Consider the following 22,801-nt stretch of genomic DNA (forward strand, 5'->3'; position numbering starts at 1 on the left):
GAATCAAAACAGTAAAACAATAACTACTTGTCCTCTATGCTGCAGAAGAAAAAAAAAAAAAGCTTAAAAGTAGATTAAGGACTGCCTAAGGAATTCTTTCAGCAAGATTTTAACACATTATATATAACATCCTCCCCCTCGCCCCATTCACAGATTTTTCAATGCAAAAATAAACAATACATTTGTAACAGAGAACTCCAAAGCACATTCCTATAGTCACTCTACAGTATAAAATTATGCCTGAAGAAAGGACTTCCAGMCATCTTTCAGCGAGACAACAAAAGAAACACTGCGGAGCTATGCCTCTCAAACTGACATTTACAGTCAGTTTTGAGTCGCCAGCTTCCCTTTTCTAGGAAAGGACTGCAGAGAGAGCGTCAGTTCTTCCATTCCACCTTCTACACTACCTGCCTGCTCTAGAATAGATTCCATGCAGTCCTTCAATACTTATTTAAGTACATCTTAAAAGAAAAAAAAAGAAAGAAGTTTGAAACACGGGAGTATTTTCTGCTCCTGACCTTTCTGCTGTATACTTACGTTTTCTCATATTCTAGAGATACATTGCAAGTAAGAACAAAAGCATCTTCCACTCTTTTCTTCATGTCAGGATGACGAGCACCATGATCCAAAACCAGCCCCCTAATCAGCCTGAGAAAGTAAAAAACATTTTTTATGTCAACATACAAAAAATATGCATTTCATGGACATACAGACTAGTTGCAGACAACTGATGGTGCAACTAGTCAAACATGAATTGCCTATATACTCATATTAGAGGTAAACAAAGATCATGTATCCCACTTCCACAGGCATGCCCATTTTCATGCAAAAAGCATACCAACCAGAGTGTGAAAAGGGAATATGTTCTTGCATAGTGTCTGACCGCATCAGCTACTGAGGAAAGCTAATGCAGAATTCATCCATGCCACTGAGGTACATTTAAGAACTTACAAAATTTTCAACTGAAATAACCACAATCCAGTTTTCATTTACCTAATACATATTTTGTACTTGTAATAAACAAATATAAAACATAATCATGCCACAAAAGCATTACTGCTGAAAAAATAATATACAGCATTGTTATAAGCAAATAAGCAGTGTATCAAGACACCTAATCTCTCCTTCTGGAAAAGAAAATCCAAGCTATTCACATTTCAGGAAACCATTAAACTCAAGGATATTTGTTTCATTCTTACGTTGTGTCAGTTTCAGATTTGTGCTTCATCTCCATAATCTCTACCATGTAGAGATCAATGGGCTCATCTGGTTTTCTGATTGCCAAAATAGAATCTACTACAGCCTGGAATAGAACAAACAAACAAACAAATTAGTCTTCCACAGGGCAAGGTCACACCTTTCCATCCACCTTTCACCCCAAGGAACAGCCAGAACAGTTTAAAACCTGGACCCCTTCACACAAAAATGGACAGATAACACATGCACACTTGCCTCTGTTAAGACATCAGCAAGTTCAGTATGAACTTTAGTACGGAGGGATGTTCTGGCAACATCTATAAGGGTCTCCCTGTCCATTTCCTTGGTTACTTTGACTTGCTCCAAAACTTCAAGTGCTTTTTCCTTTGCAATCTCAAATCCTTCCGCTACTATTCTGGGGTGCAAGCCCTAATGCAAGAAAAGCAGGTAAATCATTAGCCAGCAGAACATGAAACGGTATTTTTCACAAGTGGAACCTGTGGTTTCAGCATCGCATCCAATGTTGAAACACAGGGAATCTGCATACAGAGACAAAAGAATGTCCTGTCCTTCTGAATACATATAAAAGGAATGACAATCCTTCCAATGCAGAGGAAAAGCACAGGTTATTCTAGCACAGAATTAAAACCAAGGGAACTACAAAGCACACTTGGGTGTTCACTGTGCAACAGGAATGCCTATTCTGCAGTTTATACTGTCCAGTATATCTATTATCACAGAGGATCTCCTCACTAACATGCAAGCAAGAAAAATGTTTAAACTCAAACAGAATAGCCAGAAATAACAGCAGGCGTCGGATGTAACCTTATTAAAAGTGATAATATCCACAATAAGTGGTTTTGATTTTGAACAAGTCTTAGGTCTTCAGCTTTAGCTTTTCTTCATTTTACAAGTTCTGCAATGTACTCCTTTTAAGTAGAAACACGCGCTCACTTTCATGTTTGATTTATGAGTATTAGCATTAAACAAAGCAAAAGTTGAATGGTCTCAGATAAAGCTCTTCATTCATTATTATCAATAAAGTAATTATTGCATACATACCTCAGAAATATAGAGATCTGCCTGCTTTAGAAGTTCTCCAATGATCAAGACATTTGAAGTGGTGCCATCTCCAGTGATGTCATCTTGTGCAGTTGCTACTTTGGCTATCAAGGAGGCTGTTGGGTGTTGTATTTGCTAAACAAAAGCAAGAAGCTGAGCAATAAACCTTGCTACGGAAAGTAACTAATCTCAAATCAGCTAGAACAAAATATTTAAGGACTAGTTGAATTTTTGTGATTTATGTCAATTCAGCAGGATTCAACAAGTTAAAAAACAAAACAAACACACTTTAAGAATAAGTCTCTTGTATTAATGCATGTAACACTAAATTTTCTCCCCCCAGATTGTGCATCTAAACAGGCTAGTCCAGCTCTCATTATGAGCAGTACTTCACTTGACAGAATTCTTTTTTTCCATTAGGGACCAGATACACCACCGCAACTATACTGCTTCTGACATTTAGACTAGTATGTTTGGAGCTAATTTAGGGATCTCTGCATGCACTGCTGCACTTATCTACTAAATGTCTGGTTTATCAATCCTTGGACAGCTTATTCTTTCTTCTGAAATGGAACATTCAGCTAGTTTCTTTCTTGTCAGTTCCTCTACTGAAATACCAAGCAGCAGCACACTAGTGTTTCTGCTATAAACACAGCAGGAATATCATTCCTATCTGGCCAAAGTTCACAACCATCACACATGACCTTATGTCACCTACACAAACAGGCCTATTAATTTAAGCAACACATGTATCACTTAGCATCTCCAATTGCCGACTGGAGAGCATTTCAGCATAGGCTGAAGCCTACAAACCTACAGAGCAGCAGTATCCACATTTGATGAAATTTCTGCTTAGTAACTGTACTTAAAAAACAAAAGTGAGATAAGCAAAACATGAATGGAATAATTTATGTTGTTACTTAATTAACTTCTTAATCACTCTTGTTTTTAAAGTGCTACTTCTAGTTTGAAGCAACTTATTAAATTTTTCTTGTCTGCGAGACAACTGTTTATATTAACTTGAATATTTTACGCAGAAGTTCAATAGTTTGTTAACAAGGTGGAATAGTTCACAAGGGAGGCGTGGGGCACACTACAACCTAACACCGTCAGGAAATACGTCCCACTCTGGACCAGGGACAAGCAGCCGTGACCCAGGCACATGACGCACGCGCAAGGCTAACGGCAGGACGGCACCACCCTTCATATAATCTTCACCCACACAGTGGAGAAACTGTGATATGACTCCAGACTTGAAGGGAAAGTGATATGAATGAACTACATCCATCACTCAGATTTAAACATCTTTTAAGCCATGAACCTATAGAAATCCCCGCTTTCTTAGGCCTATTCAAGTACAATAAAGGTATGCTTTTCCATAAGTAAAATAAAAGTAGCAAAAATGGTAATTCCATTAAACAGACCGTTTCCTTTTTAATTGCCAGATTAACATCTAAACTTTATCCAGTATTTACCAAGCAGCACCTGTTTCTTGATCCTCCTCCCAAGGGACATTTCCCCTCAAAGCACAGGGCCAAATACCACAAAAATACAGGCCGGGCTCAGCAGAGGATGGAGCCCCCCTTCTGCCACAGGCACCCAAAGGGAAGAGGAGCAGGTTTCAGCTTCTCTAACACTCCCCGCGGCTCCCATCCCCCCCCCACGCCGTAGACAAGAACCAGCTCACCATTTCCTGCAGCAGCACGTTGCCATCTTTGGTCAACTTGATGTCTCCAGCCCCCGACACCAGCCTGCGGGGGACACAAGGCGGGTGAGCAGGCCCCCGGGGCCCAGCCACACGTGGCCGGCCTAGGCCCCGCCGCGCTCCCTCGCCATTCATTCAACCCCGCCCGCCCCGCGGCCTCCGCCTTTGTTCCGCGCCGCATGGCGGCGGCAGGAGCCGGGCCCGGCCTCCCGCGAGCCGCCCTCCCCCTCCTCACGCGCCCCCTCGGGCCCTAACGGCCGCCCCGCGCGCTGAGGCGCGTGGTGGAATGGCCGAGGCGCGCGGACAACCCCCCCCCGGGCGGGCTCCCTCACATCTTCATGGTGCCCTTGGGGCCCAGGTTGGTCCGCAGCACGTCCTGGAGCCCGCGCGCCGCGCTGATGTTCACCGCGAGCGCGGCCTGGGCCCGCGCCACCTCAGCCTTGGGGTTCAGGGCCTTCACCGCCATCGCTGCCGCTGCGCCGGGCCGGGCACGGCGAGGCGGCCGAGGGGGAGAGGGAAGGGGAGGGCAGGGGAGGCGCGCGCACCCGCGGCGGCGCCTCCCCGCCCGCCCCTTCTAGAACACTCCGGCGCGCTCGCGCGCCCATTGGCCCGGGGCGCGCCAGCCGCCGTCCCATTGGCTTCGGCGCCTGTCGCTCTCTCGGCTCAGGCCCGCCCCGCGGGGCCGTTGGAAACTGTTCGTTCATATGCAAATGAGCGCGGGCGCGCGCGCTTCTTCGGCGTTAGTGAGGCGCGGGCTCCCCTCACGGGTAGCRGCAGTAATTAGCTGGCCCGCTGTCCAGTCACGGCAATTAATATGCAGTTAGCCTATGAATATGCAAATGAGTCCTTTGGACGGGCATGGTCGCCCGGTCGTTAYTCCTGCCCTCTCATGTGACATAGGCATCAGCCAGGTTTGCAGAACCATGAGAATAAATAATTAAACTTGTCGATTTAACATTAGATCAATAGAATTAATAGTTAAACGGTCTGGATTAATAATCAAAGCGGTTCTTGGTAAGAATCCAGAGTGTTGWGGTTAATCAAAGCTCTTCCTTGATACAGAAATCCTGCTTGGGCTGCAGAGGCCGGCGAGTCTCCCCTGCTCCTCTGCAGCGCGGCCACCRTGGCCTTCGCAGCCTCAAAGCCACRGCACGAGGACATGGCTTTGAACCCTTGGCAAGTTTTTCTTCCTAAGTGCGAGGGAATGTCKCTCCCAAGGCAATGCTGAGATTTCTTGTGAGGCCTGTGGAAGAAAAACACAAATACTGTTAAAGTCAGTGCAGCCTTGAGAGCCGACTCTCAATGGGGTGTTGGAAGTATCCAGCCTGTGCGGCYGGTCAGGACACAGTCCTTGCGGCTGTGCAACGCAGGCTTCCTACTGGCTTTTGGGCTCCCGATTAGAGGACGCTAGATATTTTTCCTTGAGAGGAAAGCGTTTTCATGAGGAAGTCCCCCACTCCCAACAAAATCATAGGCTGCGGCCACACAGGTGTGTGGGGAAGATACCAGCCAAGTGGCATGCAGCGCCGCGGCAGCCCGTCCGCTCCCGAGGGTGCTCACCCCCGGCAAGCAGACACGCGCCAGTTTGCTCAGGCACGACCCTGAGCGCAGGGCTTCTGCAGCCCACCGCGGAGGCGGCGAGCAGCAGCGCCATGGGTCGTTTGTTTCCACATCACTTCCAGCAGTAAACGCCAAGCTCGCTGTTGGGTACAGTTTCGTAGCACAAGAGTTTTGGGGTAACCTGACCGAAACGGTCAGGGAGTGAAGTGTTAAGGCAGATTCGCCAACCTCACTGATTTTGGCAGGGGCCTCTGGCACCTGCTGCTCTCCTGCTTTGGGTGATGATCTCTCAGGTTTCTGGGCAAAGTGCCACCCTGTGCAGAGTACACCCATGCGTGTCCTGCCAGTCTGACTTGGCAGGTCTGGAGGGGACAGCTGCTAACTAAATTGCTTGGGTTTCTGATTTTTAAATGTTTTAGACAGATGTTCGAGCTGATGATGTTAGGCTGATGTTCGAGCATCTGAGCAGACATATACCACAAGTCTGGAGCCCTTCTGTTTAGCTGAGCAGGGTATATTTCTTGTAAAATATTTTAATGTTGATTCCTCAGTATAGAGAACCAGGCTGGGCTTTTTTTTTTTTTTCTTTTCTCTTCTGTTGCTGTAATCATTAAAAATAAACATTAAACATTGCAAAATGCAGGAAATCACAGTTTGTATTTCATAATGAGGATCTGGAACTCTCCTGTTAATGTTTATTCTTCATTTTCTGTAGGGATGCCACAGGCCTGCTGAAAGTAAAATGAAACAAAACAAGAAAACCCAGCCCTGAAAGGCTGCAGTGCCAATATTTAAGGTTTCAATGCCTAGCTGTAATGCGCAATTAAAATACCTAAATCCCCAGCCGCCCCCAGATTCTGCCGCCCACGGGTCACACCCAAATATTTTGCCATTCTTGCTTCTCTGTTTTGTAATTTGTGGTCTCACTCCTTTCTCTGGGCTATTCTCAGCAGAGGGCAGCCTCGTCAAGCTCATAAATGTACAAGCAGGCACACTGCATTTTATGTTTTACCTGCTGCTCGTGTGTGACCTGTCTGGGTGGCGTCCCACGGCAAGGCAGGAATTACTCGTCCTAAACACTGACAGTGCGTGGGGCTGGCTACTCGCAGTGATTTCTCCAAGTCACAGCTGAGACAGCTGCAGCCTTTTGGGTTTGGCCATTCCCCAAGCAGTTTCAGGTCTGTGAGGGGAATTATTACTGTAGGAAAATAAAGCAGTCATTTTGGCAAATTTTAGGTTGAATTTTGCGGGTTTTTTTTTTCAGAAAAGGAAAGCCATTTTCAAAGAAATTCCAGTCCTTCCTGTAGGTTGTCTCCACTTCTCTTATGAAGGGAGGAGTTTCTTAAATCATGTATGAGAGTTAGGTGATGTACTTGCATTGATAGTCACACAGTGAGACTTGTGCTTTGAACTCCTGAACATCCTCTTAAAATTTCCATGCACACTTGTCTGTGCTTCTTTCCTGGCTCATATGTTTGAGGATTGCTATTTTTTTATTTTGCAGCACTTTTTAGATAGCAGTACAAGCTTTTCTTTATTTTTTAGTCTTTTAATTGTGGTTGTTGGAACTGCTCTGCATATTTGTTTTTAACGCGTAGTAAAAATACAAGGCAGATGCTAACTTGGCCTCAGTTGTCCATTGAAATCCATGAAGCTATGAGAAATTACACCAGATTAGAATCTGTAACATAATACTTAACTGAATTAAAACTAACATGTTCTTTGAACTAAGCCAAATATAGAAGATATCCTTCATGAAATATTCAGCAACAATTCTCTTAGTAAAATCATGCAGTGCTTATTTTGGCAAAAAAAAAACCCACTGCAATTCTCAGTAGAAGCAGTCTTCTTTCATCATTATCAAGATCTATTTTGATTAAGCCTTATTCACATAAATGATTTCTAAATCTCTTCTAAAGCATACTGTCCTGACATGATAAAACTAACAGACAGGACCAGACAGAACAGTGAACCATGTCACCAGTTCTGCAGCAAGGGGGCTTGGTACCAGGTTTTCCTGATACAAGAAGTTACTAATAGATGCTTATATTGACCAGTGGTTATGCAAGTACTGAAAACATTTGAAAAAAACCCAAAAACCAAAAGACAAAAAGGAAGACGTGGGAAGAGATGCACATAAGGCTTGTGATTTTAATTAATGCACATAATTTTGAGGAGTAATACTGCCGGAATTGCAAAAGAGATCATGCATAAAATGTGACTGGTGCATTCAGTGGTGCAGAACAAGCTTTCAAGATGGATAGCAGTCATAAGACTCCTATCACAAGCAAATAAAAGAAGCTAAATCAGCAATCTGGCTTTTTTGACTTTGAACCAAATAACCAACTTTATAGTTCTGGGTTGGTTGCCTCCAGTTTACTAACTAATGCCCACAGTGAACGTCTGTGGAGGGAAGCTCTTCTGTGGGATGCCAAAACACTAGCACAGACATGTTTTGCAATTATCTGCTGCTTTTGACAACATTTCATTTGGGGAAACAAAACAGAACCTTCTCAAAAACAGAGGTTTTATTTTTGCTTTCAAAGTCTTTGAAGACTTTCGATCTGAGCTTTATTCGGTGTAATATTACAAACTCTGATATACCACTGAATAGCAGTTTAAGCCAAAATGCGATACTGCAAATTTAACGCACCAAAACTTTCACCTGATCCACACACACACACACAAAAAAAAAGTTTCCCTGTCCTGCCTCTGATTCCATGCAAACTGAAACTCCAGACTGTTGCTTGTCGGAGCACCTCCGCGGCTCTCGTCCCTCGCCCCGTTGTGCCGCGCTCTGCGGGAAGGGCTCCGGGGGTTTTGCTTAGACCCGTCTGTGGTTTTCCATGCCTGTAGCACAGGCTGTCTCAGTGGGGAGCAAACTCCCCATCGTCTTGCGTGCTGTGCCAAGCCATGCCTACCCAAGCGGGGAGCGCCCCAAACCGGGCCGAATGCTCCTCCCCTGACGCAGGCAAGGTTACACCTCTCCGTCCTACGCCTGTCAGCGAACAGCTGGACTTCTCTGGTTACATGTGTGCAACGATTTAAAAAAAAAAAAATCCAGGCTGGCTTACTCAGCAGGTTATAAAGAGTGATTTACAAAATGCGGCTTTCTTCCAGATCAGCCCGTGCCTTTGTATTTATGTGACTGAAGGTCTCAGCTGATCCCTTCTTTTCTTGTACAGCCAAGAGATTTGCAGCAGCAGCAACAGCCACGGGCAGTACAATACTGTAAGTCACTGGGAACGTTTTTTTTTTTCTCAGTTTGGAAGGGGTTGGCTTTCAGCATATTCAGATCCGTAATGCTTACCGTCTTTTTCTAGCATAGAAACTGGAGTATCTTCTGCTGGGGCTATGACTGCACTGGCCTACAAGCTGTAGCAGCAGCGAAGCGCCTATTTTATAACAGGAGCATGAATGAATGATGCAATCGTGCAGGGGGAAAGCATCATCATTTTATCAGGATATGCACAGGGGATTGGAGGGTTGGGTATGTCAACATCCATGAGGTTTCCTCTACCCCTTTTCACCTATTTTTTCAAAGATGCTTAAAGAAATTTACAGCTAGGCACTACTGTCAGATATCTGTGTATAGCTGCAAACAATCCATCTATTGATTTGCATGCAGGTTGATCTTACTACCTTTAAAAAATGAACAGAAAACCAAGAAGCTTGGAGCAGGCTCAGTGAGCTAACTTAAGGCCTGAATCTTTCCATTCTTACACCAACAACCACAGAAATTTCCAATTATGGATGGATGGATTGAGCTTTTACAGAGTAGTACTGGCAGGAATATAGATAATCAATAATAACAATTTACTTATATTTAATTAATTTGCTTAAATGCATCATCTTTCCTCTAAAGTGATGCTGTTCTCACCCACCCCAGTGCAAACTGGGACTAACTTCACTGACAGCAGTGAGATGACTCAAGGCAAATGAATTCAAAGTTGGGCTTCTTGTGCAGCCCACAACTTTCAGTGAAGTGCTCAATCTCACATTGTTGAATGGGAAGGTGAATCAGAGTCGGAAACGCCAGAGACTGTTTGCAAAGTGTAGGCTGAGTGATCTATTTAAAGAGCTATTTTAGGCAATATTTCATTAAGATTCACTTAATCTTCATTTTTTTCACAGCAATAAATTTGAATATAATGCAAAGTAGCAGGTGGCAGCACTTCTGAAAGCTGAAATGTGATAACAAGTAAAGTGTAATCACAATGATGATTTTGAGATCTCATCAAGGTCTCATCAAAATATAAGTCAGCCACAGGACACCTGGAGTATCATTTATTTTTGCCTTTTGCATGAGATGTAGCAAATATTGCAGATGTTTCAGTTTTCCACAGTGTGGCAAGTGCCCTTCTTTGAAGGGTCAGCAAACAGAAAAGACTTCAGTTGTTTTCCTTAAACATGTGGCCTTACATAATTGCTAGGCTTGCTTCAGTGACTCCACCCTCTCTGTTACGGAACAGAACTCTCTTGTGGAAATGCCAGATTTTTTTCTAAGTGGCCTGCCGGTCTGTGACACTGGCTTAATGAAATACTTCATCATTTGGAGGCAAGGTGATCTTCTGGGAATTCCACTTTCTCCTTGTAATTTCCTTTTTCTCCAAGTTTATCCTAAGTATCACCCTCTCTCTCCTCTGTCATTCTCTTTCTTATAAGTCTTCTCTGGTCTCTTCTTTGCCCTTGCTTTTCCTCTTTCGCATTTTCTTCTTTTCAGCATTTACCCACACCATTCTATTACTTTCTCAGACATGTTGGAATGTTTGCTGCTTGGATGCTTTTCCAGCATGGAAATAATAGAATAGGAAGTCTTCCTTCCTATCTCAAATCCAATCGAGAAAGATCAGAGATTTTCTACCCAAGTTTTCCAAATGGAAACAGAACTCATAATTACTGGTTGTGGGAATTCCTGTTTTCTTACCATCTCACCCAAACGTTGATGCATCTAAGCAAGCAGATGCTCTGTGTTTCAAAGTAATTCATCTTTGCCAACAGTAGCGGACTATACAGCTCTGGAATCAAAACTTGCTACTCCCTTACCACATCCCTTAGAGATTTGCCCATAGAAGTTTTATACAGCTTCAGTTCTTTTTGCTCATGTTTCCAAGTGACATGTACTTGTGAGCAAGCTACTGAGTCTGTCCTTATACCTCACTATCACCTAAGAGAAAGCTATCAGAAATCAGTAAGTTATATCAGTGTAACACCCAAGGGAGACTGGAGCATGCTTCCTCCTGTGCCTTCTTCCTCCGTGCGTGTGTGTACGTGTGTGAGTGTTTGCGCGCGCATGCGCGCTTTACTGAGTATCTCTCAAAAGGTAGGACATGTCCCAGAGGTGAAGTTTCCTGGTGGATGCTGTGCCAGGATGGCCTAGTGAGAATTTTGAAAACAAGGGAAGGAGCAGAACCTCTCCTGTTCTTGCTTGCATTTTCTCCCATTCCTGTTGTCCATTACTCAACACTGGTAGCCTGACCTTACCCTCTCACCTACGTTCAGTGCTGGGGAAAATTTCACAAGTCACTGAAATTGGCTTGTTACCCTTTGGAATGGCATTTGCCAACCTCTAGAGCTGATGGTGACCCCTGGGGCTCTGCAGACAAGGGCAGAACCTGCTTTCACTCCAAGTGAAATCATTGAGCTTTAATCCCTAAAATTTACTTTTCCCACCAGGAAAATCCCTGCAATAGCTGAACCTTCCTTCATAGGTTCATCTCTTTGCTCCAATATGAGTTTCCCTACCTTACAGTTCCTCACAAGATCTCAAACACATCTAATCATATGGCAGCCAAAAATGAGTCCATTTTTTCTCGGACTTAGTTCCCAGCCATAGCAGGAAATGGGAAGATTTTGGAAGGGACCAAGGGAGATGAGAAACTACTGATCTGTTTTGCATTTCAAAACACAATTCTTCCATTACAACCTGTCGTTTTTAGGCACTACAGACTATAGCCTGAAACTCTTTTGAAGGAATTACTGCATGGAACAAAGAGAAGAGAGTTAACGCCAACCATAGCTTCGCAGCTGGTATCCCCAATTTTTGCTCTAATTTGTATATATGTTCTTCAAAGTGAAGATGGCAGCAATGGTCTCATCGTTTTAAGGAATATCCAGAAGGGAAGGGAATAAGGAAACTGTGGATCCTAGGGAGAAGGAAAAGTTGATGTCTCTTCCTCCCTCCTCCCAAAGTGCATTTCTAGCTATAACATTTTTCTCAAAGAGAATAAACTTTCTAAGACATGTATCCAGAAATGTATTTCAGGTTGTCACCAAGAAATCACATAACAGTGCTATGTCACCACACAGTGACATTGCATGATAACATGGTAATGTTGCAGTGTAGCCTCGGGTTAGCATGAGGCAATGTGACATCTTTACATATTGAGGAATCAGTGCTGGAACATCATGACGCAAATGTCATGCCATGGTGATGCAACAAGTTTGTCCAGCAGAGCAAATCTTTAAAATTGGCACCAAACCCATGACTGAATTTTTCATGGACTTTATAATTTCCAATAGGCTAGAAAAAATTAACAGCATGCTATTTAAAAAATGTTAGTGAATGTTTTTTTTAATTCCACTGCACAAATATATCTAGCAAATGGCTTTCAAGATCTGCCCTGGAGTCAAATTCCCCCCCCCAGAAAATCAAAACCTTCCAGAGAAAATATGAACACACTGCTGAGGAATCAATGTCAAGTCAAGGCTAATGCAAAGTAAACTTGGAATTCAGTCACATGTCTGCATGCTGCCAAGCCTTAGCTCAGAATCAGTCTCTGACTGTTAGAGGAAGGTTTTTATGTCCATGGCTGCTTAAGAGAGAGGTTTCTTTTATGTGCTATGCTGATGGTGTATGACTATATTTCTTTTATGTACAGTGCCATAAATATAGTCTGTGATTTATAGGAAAATAGAGAATAACACACACTCTCTGCTGCAAATAACTCTTTAGTGAAGCTCTTAAGGATAGATCACAGTTTTATAATATGTCCTAAGGACAGTGCAAGGAACAGCTCTGTTGCACCAGGAGTGGAGACCTGACAAATTATGGTTCAGTCCTTGTTTCTTCCTTTCCCAGAAGAGGAGTTTGTAAAAGCACTTTTTTGGAATATCTCCTCTTACTCCGTACCCACTCACCTTTGCTTGCTGGCACACTGAGGAGGCTGAGCTCAGGCTCTGTCCTACCTCCTCGCCCCTGAACTGAATGTTCATGAGGGAAGGGTGAGCTGAGTGGTATCTGCTCCCCCATCCTCACCCACACCTGTGACACACATGATAAGCACTGAAGAAGCTCCTGTGTCATCTTTGTAGCCTTCTGCAAAAGCCATGAGCTCACTTAGGTTATTATGGCCATGTGTCCACACTACAAAACTCAAGAACAAATAGAACATCCCTCTCAGTACTGTTTCACAGCTGTCTTTGGGTGGTTTTGCCTTTAAAATATCCTATGTGACTTTGCTCTCTCTGTTTCTTGGTATTTTATATTTAGTACTGATAACTACCTGTTAAGTGCAGACTAACATTTATAAATATAGTTCTCAGATGTTCACCTCAGGTTTCACTCTTTAGGCACAATGTCTTCTCCATTTATGCATACCTTTTCTCTTACCTTTCAACGAAGGACTGGAGTATTCTCTCATATTCTGTACACATGAACATTTACAAGATGAGTATGTGTGTTCTGTATTTTTTTTCAGTGACTATGATCATTTTTCATAAAAATCTTTTTATCCCAATACTCACCATTTGGTGTCAAAAGCACTTCATTCAGTATGAGCGTAGGATATCTTGCATGGATGTGGTGTTTTAAAAACTCAGGGCCATAACTCCAAGGGGTCTAACTCACGCAAGTACACTAGCCATGATAATGGTTCACATGCATGGGCATAGAGAATGATTGTCAGATCTCTGTAGGGAACTTCAAGAGCAAGAAGTGAAAAACAACGACTAATTAAGAAGGTGTTGGAACTACTAGAACTGTTTAAGTTGGAACTTAAACCCAGCTAGACTGGGTTTAAGTACTGGTATGAAAACACTGTCCTGACAGTTTACCACTGCTTTTTCTAATGAGAAATGCATTCATTTCTGCTTCTGAACAGAAGAACCCAGTTCCCCAGATCAGTTGAAACTGTCTGCAGTTTGCTGAGTTTGATCCCAAGTTTCTATTCAGTTCTTAGTCAATCCTTAGTTAAGCAGAACTGCTGTCATGTCTTGTGCAACTAAGGGCTGAATAGTACAAAAGTGAAATCTTCAGGATTTAGCTCAACAGTAATAGTGCAGGCTTGAATAGCAGCTTTCAGTCTGAACACCTTAAAACACTTGGACAACCACTTCTACCTGCCACATTGCAGAGAAAGGACCATAAACTATGGTATGCAGTATTAGCAATAGGAACAAAAGTAAAGATTCCCGTTTCCTGTTTTGACCATTAACTGTTAAGCTGTGGTCTCTTAGTGAGCAGACAGAAGCCACCTCATGAGGCAGCACTGCTGTTGACTGTGTGTGAACCTGGGATGTTGCCCGTCTGATAGTGAGTTAGTTCGGTTAGTTCGGTTTCCTAAGCCCAAGACTTCATTGAGATTTATAAAAGACTAATTCCCAATGTTAATGTCCAAATCTTTTATACATTCATAGATCATTCATAGGGATCTAAACCTTCATGATTTAGGGACAACCACTCACTGATAGGTTTAAAACGACTATGTCTACTGTGATCAAGAAAATCCTTAGGTGAAAGCCAGGGTTGGGTTTCTTTTACTATCTCCTGGAGCTGTGAGGGCAAGACAAGACAGAGAATTACAAGTCCTCACCATAGCTGGCAGTCTGATAGTTGGTTCAGCAAATGCCAAGTACTACAACCTTGAACCCCATGTGAACATCAATGGGCCGAGCCTGCAGAGAGCAAATCAGCAGTTGGACAAAGCTCCACTGCCCACCTGTAACGTAAATTGGGCATCAGTAGGCAGCAACAGCAGAGAGCAAATCAGCAACTGAGCCAGACCTCCACCACCGCTAACTCTCATTGATAAAAGCTGGCTACCAGGCTGTGCTCGGCCCTACTTGCAAGGATCAGATCAGTCACTCCAATGGCTCAAGACGGAGTGCAGTACTGTGACTCACAGAAAGACTTTATCTTACCCTCTTACAGTAAAAAGGTTCCTAAAAGGATGGCGTCTCTCTTGGAGATGAAAGAAATCTTCCGCAATGCTGATGCAGTATGCTTTGACGTGGACAGTACAGTCATCAGGGAAGAAGGCATTGATGAGCTTGCAAAGTTCTGTGGAGTTGGAGATGCTGTTGCAGAGATGTACGTATATTTTTTGCTATTTACTTCATATGAACAGTAATAAAAAATAATTGTGGATAAGGTTAAACTGTGACAATAGATTTACGACGGGGATTAATTCAACTCAGTGTTTTGGGAGATTATTATAGTTTAAAAGGGATTTTAGGAATAATATGTAGCATTAATGAATAATGAAGTAACTTACTTTTTTGGAATTGTGGAGCCACTCAACAAAATTATACTGAAATAAATACTGTGAAGTTAATTTCTTTGATAGGCTAAGATCAGGTCTCGTCATTAAACTTGGCAGAGCACTAGCAAAACCTGACCTCTTATTATGAGGTGGAGGAGAGGGGACAAATCTGATGACAATTCTTTGAGGCTGATTTGTTTCCATTGAAACTAGTAGCAAAAATTCCGTTAACTTGAGAGAACATCATCTAGCCTGCAGTTTAGGAATTCTGGTCCCACTGGCTCAGATACACTCACAGAGGGAATAAAGCAGTTTTCTTTTGTCTCGCTGGTTCTTAAAATGCAGCAACTATCTTAAGAAATATCAGCAGTCTTCCACTGCGTCCAAAAAACCTGACAGACTGTAGGCATACAAGTACTAACTGGTCTCCAGGCTCAGAAATAGCTTTTCTCTGTTAGATTACATAAATCTTTTCACATTTTTAGTCTTTTGTTTCCCATTCTCTTTATTTCTTCCCATAATACTGGTCAACTAACTTGAAAATATCCTGTCCCTTTTTGCACTCACTAGAGCTGGACCTGAACTAAGTTACTAAATCTGAATCTTTGCCTGTAGTTTGAGGGGGATTTGCAATTTGGATCTAAAGTGGATGGCTCCAATCTCTCTCTGCCTGCAATTCTCCTACAAGTAGTTGCTACCAACCTTCTCAGAGCACCAATCTCCTGTAAAACATAGACACAGCGTAACCTAGAACCTATAGACTCTTAACTTGTTCCTTGGTTCCTCTTCAACTAACAGTTCTTGAGAGAAGCCACAGGTTCTTAAATGTCACTGATTTGCTTTGTTTGGATCACAATTTAGGACCCGCAGAGCTATGGGTGGCACTGTGACATTCAAGGCAGCTTTAACAGCACGACTAGGTCTCATACGTCCCTCTTACGAGCAAGTGCAAAAATTAATATCTGACCATCCACCTCAGCTAACACCAGGAATAAGGTAAGAGGAATTTCAAATGATCTAATCAAAAAGCTTTCCAAAACTATAAATAAACAAAGCTCTTTGACATTAGTGAGGCTGTAAGACTGTGGAGTTGGTTTAGAATCTCTTCCTATTTGATTTTCATGTTGCATACAAAGCTCAAGTCAGGAGCTTACAATGGTCTGAGTCCACATCAAGTAGATAAACATCCATGTAAAAGAAAATAGTCTTACGTATTAACTGCTATTTTGGCTGGCAAGCTCACATTCCAGCTCAAAGATTGAATGGGCTTGGAAAATAATCTGTTCAATCACATCCAGAAGTGATTTTTTCAAGGCTAATACAACTGGGAGGTTTAATATCCAGTGCTTTGGCTTGGTCTATTCTGCAATTACAGCACCTATCTCTTGCACTCCTGTGGGCATTCATACCTCTGGACTCTGCTTAGGGTTCAAGAGTTACCCATTTTGTACCGAAGTCACTAACAGTATTAAAAAATCATTAAGGGGAAATACCCACACAAACACACACACACACTTTATCTACCTATCTATAGATATATATATTTACATGTATATAGATATATATATGTATTTCTTCATCTTTGGGTTTGGAATAAACATTAGCTATTTCAACTGAAAAGATTTTTTTTCCTATTCAAATTGTTTCAAACAATTGAAATTGTTTCTTTACTATGAAATCCAGCCACAGTTCTAAGTCTAAAATATTTTTAGTTCATACAGTAGTTCTTGACAACTTATATTTTCTTATATCTTCCTATATTTTTTCTTATATCTGCTTACTTTTTCTCCTTGAAATGAAGCACATGCTCAGCTCTTTCTGTGGAAGGCATAGCTAAACTACAAAGGAGGCATTGTTTCCTTGTTTAGAATCACATGATTTTCCTTTTCATTCCTTCCCTTTCTTCCTCCTTCTCTGTGTAGCCTGCTTTAAGCCTCCACTTTTCTAGTATTTAGCATTTCTGCTTTTATTGCTACTACTTAGCTTTGCTGCATGTTGATCTTTCTGACTGTAGAGCCAAATCCTGTAAAACTGCCTTCAAGTCTCATTGCCATTAACTGGGACTGAAAACTTTTCACTTCTCCTTCCATGATTCCTTTTCTGTAGCTACTGCCATCTTCTAAAGATATTATTGCTGTCCAGGGTCTTCAGGGAATCATCTCCGATTTAGAAATTTTCTGCAGTTTGCACACATTTCAGCCCACTTTTGTATTTTGGTGCAGTGGTTGCATCTCCCCTGCATTCTTTACATTTTCTGTATTATAGATACTTTTTCTTGCTTGTTTTATACCTAACTTCAGAAAAAATTTCTGAACTGGATCTGCTGTCATTTGTTCAAGGGAACTAATGTGAACAAAATGAAAATATAAAGAAAACATTTCTAGGGAGCACTTATTTCTGAGAGACTAAATACCTGTTTTTTTCTGGATATAAGATAGTTTTGTTAAGCTCATTTCAAGCCAACTGTATGCATGAACATGCAAAGGAAAGAAGGAAAAGCTTCAGGCAGCAGAGAAGAATGGAGCTGGAAAGCAGCAGACCTCCCAAGTAAACCGGAGTAATGCAAGATATGGGCAGCCTTGCTTAGGAAGATGTATTTTAGCCTCCTTGTTATCCCTTCAGCACACCTTGATCCTGCGAGGCGCTCACGCCTGGTGATTGTTCTTTCTTCCCAGGGAGCTGGTGAACAGGCTTCATCAGCGAGGCGTCCAAGTCTTCTTGGTCTCTGGGGGGTTTCAGAGCATCGTGGAGCACGTGGCCTTGCAGCTGAACATTCCAACAGCAAACGTCTTTGCCAACAGGCTGAAGTTTTACTTTAATGGTGAGATTCGCCTACTGGCTCTTTTCTCTGCTAATTAATGCCACTTTTTGAGTTCAAACTGAAGTCGGATATCGGACTACAGTGGGCTTAAAGTCAACCAGGATCTGTGGTTAGCCGTCTGTCCAGGCTGTATCACTTTGTTACCAATCCAGCTAGTTCTAGGTAGGGAAATTGCAAGCTCCCCAAAACATGAGTTCAGATCACTTTCCAGACATATGAAATACAGCTGTGGTTACTTTTTAATTGCGAGCTGTGCCAGAAAGTTGTAGGTATTACAGTTGCTGACAGCAGAGATTAATTTTCTCTTGCTCTTTCAAGTTTAAAGAGTTTATTATGCTAATCTGCTTTTAAAGGCAAACATTAGTTTCAATGACTGAGGAATGTACAGGGACCAATGGACTTAACTTTTGTAAAACAACTCTGGACCTCATGCTAGTGCAATCAAGCACAACTGTGTTCAGTGGTTTCTTTCTTAATGTTTCATACATTTTTATACATTATATTGGTAGCTGCTTTTGATAGGTTTAGACCAGAATGCCTGGGAATGGATTTGTGATACTACACATATGGGGTTTCTACTTTTACATTAGTGCTTCAGCTTTTTGAAAATACCTCCAATGATGACTTAGTTCAAATCCTAGTTTTTGTTACCTTCTAATTAGTTCACCAGGATGCGCTGATTGTGAGGCTTACCTGCCTGCATGTAATTAGCTGTCTTCTGAAGAAAAGACCATAGGCATCTATCTTTCTTCATTTCCAAGGAGTTTGTTGATATCATTCTCAATATCTGGGCTTTGCTATAAACCCTCTGAAGTAATTACACACGCTGTCTATGTCTAACTTGTCCTTCCACTGTGTTCTAGGAGAATATGCAGGATTTGACGAGACACAACCAACAGCTGAATCAGGAGGGAAAGGAAAAGTTATTACTCATTTGAAGGAACAGTTCCACTTTAAAAATGTAGTTATGATTGGAGATGGAGCTACGGACATGGAAGCCTGTCCGCCTGCTGTAAGTATTAAAGAACTGGAATTCCCTCTGAGCAAATGCTTTGGAAAAGAAAAGCTGTTTGAATACTCCTCAGGATTTCAAAGAAGATCTTTAGCACTTTCAGCAACCTAAAGAGATCTGTGTAGGTAATTTTCTCTAAAAAGGCTGTGTCATACAATTGTTGATTTCTCTCAGTCCAGACAATCTCAGCCTCTCACCTGCTCTGGGCCAGCTGACAGGAACAAGTAGCATCATCTAAAGATAAAATGAGGATACAGGCTATTTGTCTTTCTCTTATGCATTCATTCTGGGATATCCACATAAATATGCTCTTGCTCTCTCTTTGTGCAATTCACAGGCCAGCTAGATACCTTGGCATCCTCTTGATACCAGATTCTTATATATTTGCAAATGGTCTAGCAACCAGTCTCATATCAAGCTGTCTGCCCTTCCTATCTATGCCCCCGTTTTAAGTGCTTGCTTCTGAGCAGAGGTCTTAAACTACCAAGATCCCAGTTCTGAACACTGATAAATGGTGCTTATAGCATGAAGACCCTGCACAGATTTGGTGCACACCTACCTGATGTCAGCATAGCAAGAGGGTTCATCTCACTGTAGAGCAATGACATCTTTGAACATGGCAGCCCTGACAGGGTGAAATAATTGAAAATAACAAATAGAAAGCTTTTAAAAATGGTTATTTTACAAAGCAAGAGATCTTAATTCCACTTCATCTTTAGTGCCTTTCTCTATATAAAAGTATTCCAATGCCCTGGCTTCGCCAGTGTTGGGGGACAGATATCCTATCGCATGGAAATGCACAGGAGCAAATTCTAAGGGTTACTGTTGATGTAAGTTATGACAGCAAGTCCCTTAACATTAAATATGTGCACCACCAATACAGCTTAATATATGCTTAATGGTTTCTACCTGAAGGCAAAAAACAAGCAGTGGAAATTTAAACACTGCACCTTCATTGCAGCTGGTTTTCTAAAATCTAGAAATGATGATTGTTCCTGGTTAATGATTGAAGACATGGTTAAAGATTGCTTCTGGTATCTATCAAATGAGGTAAACAGGGCTAAGATAAACAGTAGAGGGATAATTGTGAGATGTTGCATGGATATTCAGATGTTAACTCATTCTTGAATATTAAGGATTTATGTTGCATCACAGTTACATCAGATTTTCAGTAAAGTCTCGGATCTGAACAGTCTTGATGTTGCAAGGTACTGAGGCGCAACTTTGCTACTGGAACAAAACTTCAATAGCCAAAGTGCTGCAAAATTGAGCATTAATGAAGTTCTTGGTAATAAATGTGAAAAATAAACATGCAAAGTAAAATAGATTTCTTTGGGAGGGGACGAAAGCCATAATTTTGAAGTTCAATCTTAAAAACAAACTTAATTGCAGAAAAGCTCCATTCCTTATACGGGACTGCAGTAATATATGTGCCCATTCTTTCTTTTTTGCTAGGACTGCTTCATTGGATTTGGAGGAAATGTAATCAGGAAGCAAGTAAAGGAGAAAGCTAAATGGTACATTACTCACTTTGACGAACTGCTAAAGGAACTGGAAGAACGATAAATTATACAGTAAAATAATATATTTAACAACTATAAATACAAAGCAATTAAACATATTTGTTTGCAAAGTTGTGTTCTGGATTTTTAAAAAGATTTTGGGTGGTGATCTCCTTCTTCTCTTTCTGACCTGGAACTCATGATGCAAACGTTCCCATGCTACTCAAATATTTGTAATGAAAGTGCTAAGTTTTTTTAAAACATCTTTTTCAAGGTGGAAGAGGTCAGTTGATTATTCACTCACTAGTGAACACCCAAGGAAGGAATTTATCAATAAGTTATTAACCAGGGACCAATCCATTAATGTATTATTAATAGATACCTATTGCTTCAAAATCATTGAAGCTAATACCCATATTTATTTTGGGTAGTAAAAGAAGAATAAGGGGACCACAAGAGAGAAGTTTGTGTAACCAATAAAAAATATAATAATAATAAATAACAATAATAAAGTCTTACGAAGTAAAACAATATGGTAAGTACTTTCCACTCCAAAGAATCTCAGAACTAGGTTAAACAGTGAAAAAATAGGTAAGAAGTATACTTTTCCTTATTACTTAGCATCTCTGCTTTCATTAAAATAGGGCTACAGGAGAACCTGAGATGTGATCTGTTACTTAACATCACTGTTATTCAACCTGTAGTCTCAAAGACATGAGGTGCATGCAAACCTAAGATATATGTAACATTCATCAGCATCCAAGAAGCATATTTTAAAGCTAGTGATACGGTGCTTCCAATATCTCATTAAAATATTTACAAGTAAAGTCCAAAACTGTGATTTTGTAAAACAGCCACACTGTTTACTTAAGTGTTTTATTTATTTAACAATCCCTGCCCTGTCAACCTGTAACTCGATAGAAGCTGATTCATCTATCTTTACAAACAAATAGTCTACTGATTAAGAAAACATTGGGAAACACTAATGTAGTCTCTTTCCTTGCCTCAAGTGTGGGTCAATTACCCTTGAACTGTTTGTGCCGGAAATATGTCTAACCTGTTCTAAACAAGTATTTCTCTGAGCTCCAACTATCAAATCCTGGTCTCTTAATGGGCTTCTCTTTTGTGGCTGCACTGTCTGATGCAAGAGAGACCTTGCACAGCACTCACTTGGTAAATGTTGCCTCTTTGGCAGCAAGGCACTGAAAATGCTTTTGAGCGTGTCTTTTTAACCAGCTTTGCTGAAGCAATGTGGTACTTCTATGAAGACTTTTATGACCCAGACATGCTTATAAGAACTTCACCTGAGATAATGTAAAAAGCTTTACTAACATCAAAGTTTATGTCACCTCTTCCACTTCTTCCCATCTACAAAACTTGTTACCATCACAGGAGAAAGATGGGTTTATATGACACGATTTGTCCTGGAAAAAAAAAATTTGTGCTAGCTCTTATCTTCCGGGTGCTTACGAATAGTTCCAGTATTTTTATGGAAACTGAAGAACAGATTGAGTACTTTAATTCTCAGGTTCTTCTCTTCTGTCCCACCACACCTTTTACTGACAGGAAGAGAAGCAAGCTATATGTCTGTCTTCCAGAACTTCACAGTCTCCACAAGATAATCACTACTGATTTACACAACTTGCAGTACATTTCCTTAATTTAATGAGATTAAATCAAGGTGAAATGAAAGAACTCCTGTCCAACTGTTTGAGCATCACCAACAATTAAAACAAATACTGGTTCTGTCCATTCTGCTAAATCATCAGAGAAGATATGGGTAAAACAGAAGCATTAACAAAGCCTCACAGATAGTGATGAATGGCAGTTCTCAAGGATGCCATCTGTTTTTGGCAAAAACAGAGACAATAATAATTTCTTGAAGTTACACCAGCATAAAACTATTTAAAATCTAAGGAAGTAGAATGGTTAAAAGAAAACAAATTCAGACACAAACTTTTGATGGCTTTTTAGAGAAATGCAGACATATAAACAATATCTGTATACAGAGGTTAAAAAACTTCATGAAAGCCAGGAGGGACATAGCTGGCAGACTGTTCACCAGAACTCTTCAGTATTAAACATGATCTCTTTTAAATTCTTCCTGAGAAAAATCTCAGCCAGCTCCAAGGCAGCTCATGTACAATAAAGCTTTTGTTTAAGCAAGAGTGTATAAGTAGAACAAGTGTAAACACTTTCTATTCTCATTCAGTGTGTTCCTCTGCTCTCCTCCAAGATGAAACTCTACAGTTACGGAGCAAGTGTTTCTGTTTGCTGCAATTTTCTATTGAATTAAAAGGCCAATAAAAAAATTTAACATCCAGCTAATCAGCTATGGGCCCTGATCTTACAAAAACTGAGACATGCTTCACTTTAAGTATATGTAATTTCACTAATGCAACAGTGAAAAGCCTATGCATGAGGCTTTGTGCCACAGAGATGTTAACATTCACCACAGTA

At 41.3% G+C, this 22,801-nt stretch overlaps 2 protein-coding genes, 1 long non-coding RNA gene and 2 other non-coding genes across 5 annotated transcripts in view; 1 reads left to right on the plus strand and 4 right to left on the minus strand.

The window, feature by feature from the left end:
• CCT6A (chaperonin containing TCP1 subunit 6A) overlaps positions 1-4,497 on the minus strand; it is a 7,765-nt gene extending 3,268 nt beyond the window's left edge. The window contains exons 1-6 of the mRNA XM_026092180.1: positions 4,297-4,497; positions 3,947-4,010; positions 2,260-2,394; positions 1,453-1,626; positions 1,200-1,303; positions 538-648 (exon numbers count right to left, since the gene is read on the minus strand). Coding sequence (XP_025947965.1) covers positions 538-648; positions 1,200-1,303; positions 1,453-1,626; positions 2,260-2,394; positions 3,947-4,010; positions 4,297-4,430 — 722 coding nt within the window. The 5' untranslated portion in view covers positions 4,431-4,497. The remainder of the gene's footprint in view (positions 1-537; positions 649-1,199; positions 1,304-1,452; positions 1,627-2,259; positions 2,395-3,946; positions 4,011-4,296) is intronic.
• On the minus strand, positions 791-926 carry LOC112978590. The gene has a single exon (XR_003257922.1). It is a non-coding gene; the product is annotated as a small nucleolar RNA SNORA15 (small nucleolar RNA).
• LOC112978592 lies at positions 1,755-1,886 on the minus strand. Its single transcript, XR_003257923.1, has one exon. It is a non-coding gene; the product is annotated as a small nucleolar RNA SNORA22 (small nucleolar RNA).
• Positions 4,498-14,388: 9,891 nt separating the features above from the next.
• On the plus strand, positions 14,389-20,472 carry PSPH (phosphoserine phosphatase). Its single transcript, XM_026092179.1, has 5 exons — positions 14,389-14,834; positions 15,868-16,002; positions 17,682-17,827; positions 18,691-18,839; positions 20,295-20,472. Exons 1-5 carry the CDS (start codon positions 14,614-14,616, stop codon positions 20,403-20,405), a joined length of 762 nt encoding a protein of 253 aa, XP_025947964.1. The 5' UTR covers positions 14,389-14,613; the 3' UTR covers positions 20,406-20,472.
• LOC112978575 lies at positions 14,724-19,551 on the minus strand. The gene is made up of 3 exons (XR_003257920.1): positions 19,399-19,551; positions 18,521-18,726; positions 14,724-14,804 (listed from the first exon to the last, which is right to left on the minus strand). It is a non-coding gene; the product is annotated as an uncharacterized LOC112978575 (long non-coding RNA).
• Positions 20,473-22,801: the final 2,329 nt, after the last annotated feature.

Source organism: Apteryx rowi, unplaced genomic scaffold (genome assembly GCF_003343035.1).
Source record: "Apteryx rowi isolate R43461 unplaced genomic scaffold, aptRow1 scaffold_944, whole genome shotgun sequence".
NCBI classification, from domain to species: Eukaryota; Metazoa; Chordata; class Aves; order Apterygiformes; family Apterygidae; genus Apteryx; species Apteryx rowi.